Source organism: Vespula pensylvanica, chromosome 13 (assembly GCF_014466175.1).
Source record: "Vespula pensylvanica isolate Volc-1 chromosome 13, ASM1446617v1, whole genome shotgun sequence".
NCBI lineage: Eukaryota > Metazoa > Arthropoda > Insecta > Hymenoptera > Vespidae > Vespula > Vespula pensylvanica.
The window spans coordinates 4,178,932-4,192,110 of NC_057697.1; the positions used below are offsets into that span (position 1 = coordinate 4,178,932).

General features: G+C 31.3%; 1 protein-coding gene across 2 annotated transcripts in view; it reads right to left on the reverse strand.

Moving 5' to 3' along the window:
* LOC122633776 (unconventional myosin-Va) overlaps nucleotides 1-13,179 on the reverse strand; it is a 74,385-nt gene that overhangs the window by 27,048 nt on the left and 34,158 nt on the right. The window contains exons 1-2 of one of the 2 annotated variants that reach the window (XM_043822114.1): nucleotides 9,584-10,100; nucleotides 9,231-9,438 (exon numbers count right to left, since the gene is read on the reverse strand). The exons of the other annotated variant lie outside the window; for it this stretch is intronic. Of the exons in view, the coding sequence (XP_043678049.1) occupies nucleotides 9,231-9,321 (91 nt within the window). The 5' untranslated portion in view covers nucleotides 9,322-9,438; nucleotides 9,584-10,100. Of the gene's footprint in view, nucleotides 1-9,230; nucleotides 9,439-9,583; nucleotides 10,101-13,179 lie in introns of those variants that run through there. 2 annotated transcript variants of the gene reach the window in all.

Consider the following 13,179-nt stretch of genomic DNA (forward strand, 5'->3'; position numbering starts at 1 on the left):
TCATTTAATAAACTATCAGTTATTAGTCATAAAAAAGAAAAAATTGGAATAATTTTTCATATTGATATTAATATTATTATTATATAAATAATTGCAAGTATTTTTAGATCAAATTGATTGAATTTGTTCTAACATAAAATGCAATAAATTGGGATATTAAAATAATACAATTACAATGATCAAATTATAATCGACCAATCGTGCGATTTAAGCTAATTAATCTTGCGTTAAAAATCGCTCGATTCTAATGTTAATAATGATCAAATTAATTTTGTATAAAAATCAAACTTTACTTTTTTCTCTTTGGTAATATTTGATAAGATCATCTACCTGTTAATATAGATCATCTTTTTTTAAGGACACCCTTTATAGATACCCACCCACATACGAATATTAATCGTTCTTCGAGAAGATAGTAGATATCACGGTGGTCGTAATCGAGCTTGCATGTACGTTCGCTCACCAATAAGAAGATACATAGAAGGAAGAACAGACATAGGCCATACTAGAGATCGGTGGAAATGCTTGCTCGCTTAGGCCGTTGCCCCGCATAAATCCAACCGAACGGATCGTATGCTGGATACTGTATACCAGAGAAAAAGACTATCTCTCTCTTTCTCTCTCTTTCTCTCTTTCTCTCTCTTCTTCTCTTTTTCTTTCTAACACTTATACACTCTCCAGAAGATAGAGAGAGAAAAGCATAGAAGAAGAAAGAGAGATATAAATAAACAGGAATAAACAAATAAACAAGTAGACAGAAAAGAAGATATATGTGTGTTTGTGTGTGTGTGTGTATGTATGTATGTGTGTATATATAGGGTTGGCCAATACTTATAATCGGAGTGTTCAGCATTTAATATCTAAATGAAACAACAGCAATCTATCTTACTAACACGATAAGAAATACTGTACAATATTAATTAACAAGTCGTTCGATCAAATAGATTGATTATATTTATTCCAAAATATTATAATGTGAAATATATTTAAATAAATAAATACTAATATCATTTTCAAAATAAACAATGTAATGTAATACTAATGAATAACACTTGTATTTTATTAATATTTGAGAATACTGTATAACTGTAAATAACAAAACTAATAATTTAGTAATATTAAGAACTACTTATACTATACTAATACAATATTAATATTTTAATAACAATGAGAAATATAATATAAAATTTATAAACGTTACAATTTTTTTAATATTAAAGCATACTTATACAACATTAATAAACAATGCTAATATTTTAACAATAATAAAAAACATTGTGTAACATTGATAAATAACATTAGTATTTTACTAATACTTTGAAACACTATATAACACCAATAAACAACGCTAGTATTTTATGTATATGAAAAAAATACTATACAAAATTATATAAATAATACTAAAATGGTTGTTCATAAAAAACAATACTGTTAGGTTATTTCTTTACATATAAAATACTGCAAATTCCGACATTATTGACCAATATAATATGAATGTATATGTATATATATTAGAGTAATCGTTATTTGGTCTTCGAAAAAATTCCGATGAGTATACCTTGTCATCACCAAGTCCTGCTCGCAATAAATGAAAAGAAAAAAGAATAATTTTTTGTCCAAATTTTGCCTCTCCATCTTAATATTAAATCGTTACGAAGTAAACACACTTTCTTTTTTACATTTAAAATAAAACGTAGAAATTTCAAATACTTTTCAAAAATATAGATAACACTTGTTGAAACGCAAACAACGAAAATTAAGAAAATTTGAGACGCGTCTAAGATTCACGATGTACTTTGTGAATACTTCCACTTTGGTAAGTTTTAATATCACGATAAAGAGTTGAAATTTGAAAGATGATTTTTTTATACAATATTTATTTATATATTTATCGTTCTTTTTTTTTTCAAACTAAACTTTCAAGTAGAACAATTTCTCGTCGCAGGGAAATTCTTTTAAAGGGCAAATAACGACAACCTTAATATGTATACAATATACGTATATACATATAGTTAAACAGAAACTTATGCACTCAAAACTCATACACCTTCTTTCTCACACTCTCTCTCTCTCTCTCTCTTTCTTTCTTTCTCACTTTCTGAATACATATATTATACATACATTCATGCATATAACATAGACATATACGTAAAGAGGATCGAACTAGCAATAAGAAGAGTTTATTTCGCAAACTTTTCAAGCCAGCTTGAGTGGTGGCGATGGAGGTATATCGGATATCATCGATATTTATTTCCTTTCGGCTCGAAGGATGCTCGAGGAAGTGGATGACGTGGGCGCATAAATATTCGTGAAAGGGTGTATTGAGAAAGAGAGAGAGAGAAAGAGAGAGAAAGAAAGATAAAGAAAGAAAGATGGAGAGAAAGTGAGAGAGAGAGAGAGAGAGAGAGAGAGAGAGAGAAAGAGAGAAAGAAAGAGAGAGAAAGAGGGATGATAACGGCAGACTGTTCCTGACAAAGTAACGTTGACTTTATGACTACTTTATAACTACTTTGTGACGACTTCGTTAAAACTTCGAGCGGATGCAAGCTGCAGCGTACACGATTATGCAAAGACGCTTGAAAGAATCGAGTTATATCGTGCGTTAGATCGTCCCTTGTTTTCCAGCGAAGCATGCGCCGCCATGACGCATTTTCCTTAAGAAAACTACGTTAACGTCGAGACGACAAACTTCGGTCTCGTTGAAAATCATGATTTGTACCTTACGTGTATATTTATATGTATATATACATATATATTTATATATAATATATAGTGTGTGTGTGTGTGTGGATGTTATGAACGAAAATGAGATTCGAGAAAAATGCATCTTGTACTTTATTATATTACTTTTTTATTTTTAGAAATATCGTGTACTATATTGTTTTATTTTTACCTTTTTTCCTTTTTTATTGATCTTATATTACCTGTAACTTTTTAGAATATATATCGTGTGTATGTTTGTTATATTATATTTTTTATTTATATTGTGCATCATATTTTGTATCTTACATTTTTTATATATAATATACATAATGTTAGAAAAATAAAATAAATATGATATAATATTTTTAGCAAATTTATATTAGCATTTATTTTTAGCAAAATTATATATATATATATATATATATATATATATATATATATATATTATAGAAATATATTATATTTGTTGTAAATATTATATTACATTTCGTATTACATCTAAAATATTAACATTGTAATATTATAAGTACTAAAATAGTCGAAAAATTATTAAGAAAGTCAAATATTTTATTTTACAACAATTAACATTATAATACTAAAAGAAATTTTAAACACTCTGTATTTATTTATTAATATTTTGAAACTAAATAAACTCCCATAATAATATCAACTACATATTTTCCTCGAATACACTTACTCCTAAATAAAATTCACGGACTTTAAATTTCTCTCTTAAGAATTAAATTGAGAAAAAAAAATAAAAAAAAAAAGATGATAAGAAATATAATTACTATAATTTATATTTTATAAGAAATGACACAAAAACAAATTATCTTTACAATAAACGATTTCCTACAAATTATTTATAGACAAATAATTGTTTATATAAAAGTAAAAATAATGATTCAAATTGGAAAAGTTCGAAAAATAGGTAAATAGAATTGATCGAAATCTTTTATCATACAATAGAATTTTATTCTTAACTTGGACTTTCTCTATCTACCATTAACGAAACACGCTCATTATTTTCGCCATTATCTTTATCGAAGAGAGAAGGAATCACTTTATTCTCGAAAGCAACCCTCGTAAATTTTCTCTCGGTATCCCGTTCGATCGTACTTGAGCTCGTAATTCCAAATAACTCTCTTGAACTCTCCTCACTCTCTTTCTCTCTCTCTCTCTCTCTCTCTCTCTCTCTCTCTCTCTCTCTCTCTATTTCTTTCTCTCTCTCACTCTCCCTCTTTCTTTCCCCCACTACTTTACTTTAGAGAATTCGTAAGTGTTACTTGATAAAGAAAATTAACTATACGGCTTTGATATCGATTTATCTAAAATTTGTGAAGATTGAGAAAACCTTCTTGAACTTTCTTCATTACATTGTCAATACTCTTCAAAATTTCATCATTACGTTGTCAAATATTAAAAAATATTTATCGAATAGAAAAAATGAAGAAGACATCAGCGATTAAAAAAAGAAATGCAAATAGTAAAAATAACAAATAAATGTTAAGATTAACAAATAAACAAAAAATGCGTGCATGCATGTGTGTGTGTGTGTGTGTGTGTGTGTGTATTTGAACTTTCACTTTTTTTTAAAGATCTTTCTCGTTTACTTTCTTTATATCGTTACATCGACGATATTCATAATTAAAAATGATTTATAAGATAGGAGAAAGGATAAGACACAAAAAATTATCGGTTTAAAAAAGAGCAAAAGAAAAAGGTAAAGGAATAGTAAGATAACAAACACATAAAAAGAAAGAGAGAGACATTTGTACTTTTAATTTCTTTTTTTTTTAACTTAGAAATCCTTCTTGAACTTTCCTCATCAAGTTCTAAATATTCGTTATAAAATATATTTAAAAAATATGAAGAAGAGAGGCTCTAAACAAAAATAACAACGATTGAAAAAGAAAAGAAAGAAAAGAAAGGAAAGCTATAAGATTAAGTAATAAATAGATATAGCGAGAAAGAGAGATGAATTTTTACTTTCACTCTTTTTTGAAGGACTTCAGAGTCCTTTCTGAATTCTCTTCGTTACATTGATCATTTCCATCGTTAAAATAAAAATAGAAAAAAAAAGAAAAAGAAGATGGTTAGATAAGTATATGAACAAAAAGAAGGAAGAAAGGACATTTTTATTTCTTTCAAATGCTTTTTTCAAAAAGAAATTAAAATCAATAATAGGATTGTTAAATAAATTGAAAAAAAGAGAAATAGAGAGAGAGAGAAAGAGAGAGAGAGAGAGAGAGATACACACACACATACATACATTTTTACTGCTTTTTAAAATACAGAAACATTTCACGTATTCCGAGTTACATCGATCATGCTTATTGTAAGGAATACAAAAAAAAATAGAAAGAGATAAGTAAAATAATGTCAGTGATTATTAAAATAATAATAACAATAATAAAAGAAAAATAATAAGAAAAAAAACAGAGAGAGAGAGAGAGAGACATTATAACAATTGTTTTGTATAACAATTATTCTGTAAAAAGTTGTTAAAAACTTTTTCTGAACTTTCTGTGATCATGTCGATGATCTCCCAATGGGATGTAATTATAAAAATGTAATTATATAGAGATAATAAAGATAATCATGTGGATGTTTAAGAAAAAATAAGAGAAAAATGGAATGATAAGATTGACAAATAAACAGAAAGAGAGAGAGGGGGGGGGAGAGAAAAAGACAGATAGACAGAAAGATTTGTATTCTCACTAAAGAATAAGAAAAGAGGTTGAAACTTAAACGAAAACTTTGAAACGTCTTCCGAAGCATGTAACCTTGTAACCTAAACGCGAGCCGTCTCGTTTTTCGCTTGAAAAGAACGAAGAAATAAGAGGAAGAAGAAAGAGCACGGAAAGAAACGTTGGAAAGATAAAGATAAAGTGTGGAGGGTGAGAAAGTCGGCCGACGACGACGACTCAGCCGTAAAACTTAGGCAAATTTTATAATGGCCACCGGTGGATAAATCTCTGTCTGTTCTTCGGTGTGAATGAAAAAAGAAAAACATAAAAAAAGAAAGAAATGGAAAGAAAAGATAAGAGATATAAGATAATCCTAATTTTCAATATGCCATTTGAAATTTTGCCTTTATTTATTTATTTTTCTTTTTTATTTTTTCTCGATTAATTACATCCGTTTCAGATACTTAAATTCGTTTTGTTTTTTTTTTTATTTTTTTTATATAGATCGCGATTATATACACAGAGCGTTTTAGGTTTAAACGATCGAACTTCGCCATTATGTTTTTTGTGTATAATCTAATTTAATTATATTTTTTAATATAATTTAATTATATTTTTATGTATAATTTAAAAAAAATATGTGTGTGTGTGTGTGTATGTTGCATAAATATAAATTATCAAACACTGCATTATCAAAAAAAAAAAATTGATTTATATTTCCATTTCAAAATGCCATCCCCTGTTTTGAATAGGAGCATGACATCGTAGGAAGATTAAATTTATCACTCTCCGAATTTCATGCTTAGTTTGCTTCAATTCAGTGAATGCTTTCATTAATTCTAACAATGAATCTTTAACTTACGATTACATTGTAATATATTTACAACGAACTAATTTTGATCATAGGTTTTGTATTTTTGTTGTAACCTTTTTTTTTATAAATTGCATGCGAATTGTTTATATAATATTTTTTTCTTACTTCCACTTAAAGAATAAAAATCAATTTGATCGTTTAAATTATAGGGATATCATGGTTATGATACGTGTGTATATCATGGTGTGTGTCTGTATATATTTATATATGTACATCTATATATTTATTTTATTTTGAATAATTGTATTATATATATGTATATATATTGAATTATATCGTTTAGTATTATTATAGTATTATAATATATTATATTATATATATACATATATATATATATGCATATATATATTTGTTTTTAAATATGAATCTATTTTTGTTATAATAAAGCATTTGAGGATCTATATTTATTTAACATTTTTTTTAACTTTATTTGTAGAATATACTATAAATGTTATATGTATATATATATATATATATATATATATATATATATATACACACACATACACATACATACTTATGTCTTTTCGTTTATAATTACATTAGTTCTTTATTTCGATATATTAACATCTTATTTTGTTTCAAATAATTGAATCGATTCTTCAGTTCACACAATTGAATTGATTTCTTTCTTTAAATAATCAAGTCTATCTTTTTGTAAACAGAATTTTCTCGTTATTTTCCTTTTCTTTTCTTTTGCCGTCAACTATTACCATAAATATACGGTAAAGCGATTTTATATTAATTCAATAGCAGTGTATCGTATGTCCCGTGATAAACCCTATGGCTTAACCGCGAAAGGAAAGTGTAATTCGATGATCCACGCGATCGGAGCTGCGCGTATTGCGGCTAATGTCTCTATCAAAGCGGTAATACGCGACGTTGGAAGACCAGGAGTTAATATCATTATGCGTCACCGAATCCATCGTATCAGCTCCTTACTTTCAGCCCGATAACCTCAAAAATAACATCACACGTTTTTAATCCCTTTCATACAAACTCTTATCTCAATTTTTAATGATACTTGTTTCTTTTAATGTATTTGTTACATCAAAGCGTTATTTAAATGTCACGTTAATACCTTATTCGTTTGACTGTCAAAAATATTTCGATCATTTTTTTATCGTTTAATCATCTCAGCAGCCATTTTGTTTGATCAGATTTATTATTAAATATATTTTCAATAACATCTTACGATTTTGTCAACGTTTATTAATTCAACGATAGTTTTTAGAATTTCAATGATCTCATTCTCTTCATTTATATATTATTTTTGGATTATTTGGTATTGCAAATGTTATTAAAAAAAAAAAAAAAGGAGAGAAAAGAAAACTACTTTTTTATTTTTTATTACTTCAGTTTTTACTACTCAGATTTTTGGCACATTTCATTTATTCGATTTTATTATTAAAATCTATTAACTATTAATAAAATATATGTACGAATATAAAAATTTTTAATGAGAAGTTCATCGTGATAATAAAAAATTGATAGATTAATTTATTTCAGTAACTGTGACAAGGTTAATAGTATTTAAACGAATTTAACATTTTTATCGACTAAGGTCTTGCGAAAAGAAATGTAAATTTTTCTTATTAAGAAACTCAGAACGCGTTTACCATCACCGAAGGTTAATGACCGATTTTATTTCTATACATGTTTGCATGTGTATGATTACACATGTACATATAAAAATGGAAAGGACGGATGAATTATGTAATGAGCGAGCATAGATAATTTGTCGGAAATTAACGTAATATTTCTATGGAAGAAATAATGATAAACAAAATTGGAAAACGTTTAAAAAAAAGTAATCGTATATTTCAATTGCTCTATTTTTATTAAAATGGAGGATAGTTTTTTGATTGATTTATAAAAATGTTTAGATTAAGATTAGAAATTATATATGTATAATATATTTAAGAAAATATATATGTATAATATCAAAAAATATAATTTAGTATATCCTAAAAAAATAAAATAAAATAAATAATAATAATAAAAAAGTTCCTAATTTTTTTCAATGCCAAAAACATAATGGTTAATTAATTACAGGTTAATAATGACACACAAAAATACAGAATACAAAAATAAAATTCTTTAATCGTATTAAAATAGAAAAATAAAATGTGTAAAAGATGATATCGAGTAGAAAATAGATTCGAGTTGAGATTTGAAAGAAAATCGAACGAAATAGAACGATCTCTTAAACGTTATAAATTGAGATTTATGTTCCCCGTTGGCTAGATACATATGTACGTACATACATAAATAAATTTATATACACATATATACATACATATATACATAAATTTATACATGCATACGTACGTACGTACATGTATATATATATATATACAACAAACTATACAATCTGACAAGGCCATATCACCATATCTCTTTCAGACTTATCGATCTTTAAACGCAAAGATCTCATTCTTTTCTAATCCCATCATCGGTTAGCATAGTTAATAATATAACAATGAAACAGAGAGTTAGATCGATAAGAATCTAATTATAGGCCAGATTGTGGATACACGTTGAATTTTTCATCAGGTTCGTTAACTCGAACGTGTAGCAGTTCGGAATTTCATTTTGTGAGTCATCGTGTATCCTGTAAAGTTCGACGTTCGAACGAGTATAAAAAAATGGCGATGAGAGAGACAGAGAAAGAGAAAGAGAGAGAGAGATAGAGAAAGAGAGAGAGAGAGAGAGGGAGGGAGAGGGAAAAAAGAAAAGAGAAAAAAGAAAAAAAAAGAAGCAGAAGAAAGAAAGAGAGAAGAAACATTGCCGACCTTCCAGTTCTCTCGCAAGGTCATTGAAATATTGGAAAAAAAATCGAGAAACTCTCTCTCTCTCTCTCTCTCTCTCTTTCTCTCTCTCCATCTCTCTCCCTCCCTCTCTCTCTCTCTCTCTCTCTCTCTCTCTCTCTCTCTCTTTCTCCTTCGATCTCAGTGCCGTACCTTGAAGCTTCTTCTCTGTCTCCCAGAACTTCTGCAGCTCCGTAAAGTACTTGTCCAGTATGAAGACCTTCGAGAGGCCGAGGGTGGCCATCTCAGGCGTTGGGCTCACAATTTCTCCGAGAATTTTCGCCGACAACGTTGACAACGACAACGCGAATGACGATGATGAAAGTAAAAAAGTGACACGCTTTCTAGCGTGTACACTTAACTTAGAAAGATAAACCAAGGAACAACAATAACCAAGAACATGAACAGCAAACAAAAACAATAACAACAACGATAACAACGATATAACAACATTAACAACAATAACAACAACAACAAAACAACAACAATTAACAATAAAATAATACCGATTCACAGATCACCTCGTAACATCACAAGCCGTGAATTCTTCGTGTCCTCGGCACACTCCTCACCGCACTCGCACATTTTCGATCTTCCTAATATATTTAAAATCGAGATCGTATAGACAACGTCGATTCTAATAGATCTTACTTTAGATTTTCTCACATCTCGATTCGAAGAATTTCTCAGAAATCGTTAGAAAGATAGAAATAGAGAGTTTCTCTCTCTCTCTCTCTTTCTCTTTCTCTCTTTCTCTTTCTCTCTCTCTCTCTCTTTCTCTTTCTTTCTCACTCTTAACGATAATAATCCAAGAAACTCCAAGTACGTGCACCAGTTGAAAAAAAAATGTACTTTAACTTTCCTTTTCCTTTTTTCTTCTTCGTTTTTCCCCTCTCTCTCTCTTATTTCTCTTTTACCGATAATCCCATAATATTTCGACTGTGTGAACTACTTCGAGGGAGGAAGGAAGAGAAAGAGAGAAAGAGAGAGAGAGAAAGAGAGAGAGAGAGAGAGAGAGAAAGAGAGAGACAGAGAGAGAGAGAGAGAGAGAGAAAAAGAGAGAAAGAGAAAGAAACAGACAAACAGAAAGGAAGAAGGGGTGGGGGAGAAAAAGGGGGTGGGGGAAGGATGAGAAAAAGAGGAATAGATAAAGAAAACGAAAAAGAAACGGAGAAAACGGAGAAAAGAAAAAAAGGAAATAAAAACAACAACAACTTTTCCGACCGAGAGATTTAGACGAGACACGCACGGAGAAGCCGGTACAGAGAAGAGCGGCGAACAGGGAGCCGCGCGTTCAACTGGGCGTCATTGTTGCTCGGAGCCCGGCTTGTTGCTCGGCGTTAGGGCCCTATCTCTTCTAAAGTGTCTTCGAGATAACTCAGGTGACTCGCCGTTATACCAAAGCATTGCGGGATAGCAAGCTCGGAGAGGCTGCTCGCTGTTCGCAGGTAAGTTAGGTGGAAAGCACCAGACGGCACTCTGGTAGTAGTAAGAAGGAAAAGGATGGCGTCTTCGAAGAGAGAAAGAGAGAGAGAGAGAGAGAAAGAAAGAAAGAAAAAAGAATGAAAGACAGAAGAAGAAGAAGAAGAAGAAGAGAAGGAGAAAAAGGAGAAGAAGGAGGGGGAAGTAGGAGGAGGTATCACCGGTCCTCGGGACCGGACCGTAGAGAAGTCTCTCGGAGCCCTAGACTCACCTCGACCTGTCTCTCCCACCCCTCATCCCCCTTCGCCATCCACCGCCCCCTCCCTGACTCTTCGACCGTTCTACCGCTCTTCCACCTCATCATCTCACAACCAACGAACTCCTCTTTGCTCCCTTCGAAAACATCTACTTCTGGAGATGCGTATGACGACTGGTTTAGTAGGAAATATACTCCAATTAAATCTGCCCATCTCCGAAGAAATATTCGAATTGAATGTTAATAAAAAAGAAAAAGGAATTAAAAGAAGAAGAATGAGAAATAGAAAGATGTCGTCTTCTCTTAGAATATAGACATTTTCGATGTTAGGTTAATTTTAATGATAAGAATTGTTGTAAATATTTATTGTGAGATCGTTGGAGTATCGAATGGTCATTTATGGAGGATGATTCTTTTGGAGAATTATTGAAATGTTAATAAACATTTTTTTGTTGATGTTAATTTAACGCAGTAGGATTAATCGGGCTTATTTTTCCTCGTTATTAGGCTGTACTCTTCAACTTGAGTACTATAACTTCATGCGTCTGTATGTGTGTGTGTGTGTGTGTGCGTGTGTAGTTTAAAATACACTTCCTAAAACGCATACACCCACAAACTCGTAAGAAACACACGTGTACACATACTGTAATAAAGGGCTAGAACTGAAGGCGGAGATCATTGTTGAGCGATCTTTATCTTTATCTTCCAAAAGTCGCTTCTTAGGTGATTTATGTTCCCTCGTGGCCAACGAGTACACTTAACTTAATGGGTAGAAAACGTCGAGAAAGAGAGAAAGAAAGAGAGAGTCCGAAATGGTTTTCATCGTTCGAGAAATCCTAACCGAAAGCTAGATCCTTAAAAATATAGCTTTATATTTTAATTGTACGTTATCAAGAATTTCTAATTAAGTTTCTATATCCTATATTCTCGAAATAACAAATAAATATTGTAACTCTTATTCGATTATATAATAATCAAATTATGAACAACGTGATATTCTTTGTTTTTGATTTAAGAAACTAATATCGATCGAATAACGTTAGTCCTGTTCGAAACCAACATCAGCTTGTCAACGAGACACCAAGCCATGGGATACATTTTGTCACCTGATTCCACTTTGGATAACCCAATGATCCCTCTGGTTCTCTTGTAACGTTTACCCTTTTACAAGGTTAAACAAAGTCAAAGCTGAGATACCAAAGGACGGAATGGAGAAGTGATGGAAGAGGAGGAAAAGGTATCTTTTCGTTATCCTCGTGGGGGATTTCTCGAGCGAGGATCCCGAGGCGCGTTCCGCCTTATAATTTTGATCTATAGTCACGAGAGGAATCCAATATGGCTGCTGGTGGTGGTGTAGTGCCGCTGCTGCTGCTCCGTCGTCGTCGGTACTACGGACAGCGGTTAACTCGTGGAGGTGCGCGTGTCGTAAACAATGCAACATCCTTGTCTCCGTTTCTTTCTCTATCTCATTCTAATCTTCTTAGCTTTTTCATTGCATCTCGTCTGGACCTAGAACCTCTCTTTCTTCGATCTTCTCTTCTTCCTTCTATTTATTCCAGAAGAAGAGTTTAGCTTCACCAAGCAATCCTTTCTCTTTTTCTCTTTTATATTAGCTTCTCTTACTCCTTCGCTGAGCCAGGTTCTTTCGGTTGGTTCGGGCCTTCGACGATAGGTTGCGGAGTGGTAAGAAGAGAAGGAGGAGTAAGGAACGAGCAGAGGCCTAAGAGAGGCCGACGACCACTCTACCTCTCCCTCCAGCCTCCGGCCACAGGCAACGCCACAGCAGGCAACTCTGGCCACCGATCGCAACCACGATCACAAGGAGATTAACTTGGTTCGGTCCGAGTTGCTAAAGCGACGACTTGATTTCAACCAGAATTTATTTTACACGCTTTTAACGTTCTTTCTTTTTTTTTTTTTCTTTCTTCTTCTTCTTTTTTCTTTTTCTTGATCAACCTTAGGCTAAGAGTCTAAATAATATCTAAATAAAATTCCCTGTTATTCGTTTTCTCCGATAGAACGGACAACGGCAAAGAGATTTGTACTTTTACAACTTTGAACTATGGAATAAATCCATAGTATTTAGAGATATGAGAAAGCGAATCTGAAATACTCAAAGATCATGATGTATTAATAAAATATTTTTTTTTTTTTTTTTTTTTTTTTTTTTTAATACAGCGAACATATTTATTAGTTCGGTCAATATTGCACGATGATAATGACGAATTAAGTTACGTTACAATTCGCTTGAACATCAACGTACATTCGTATATACACTTAGAGAGACTCCTTTTGGCTTTGATTTTTTCCTCGAGCAATTACCTGCGAAGAAATTATTCGAAGGACCGCTCTCGTCTTGATTAACGAGTGCGTGCCTGGAAAGTGTGAGGCCTCGAATTTCGAACGTTCGTCAGGCCCCCCAAC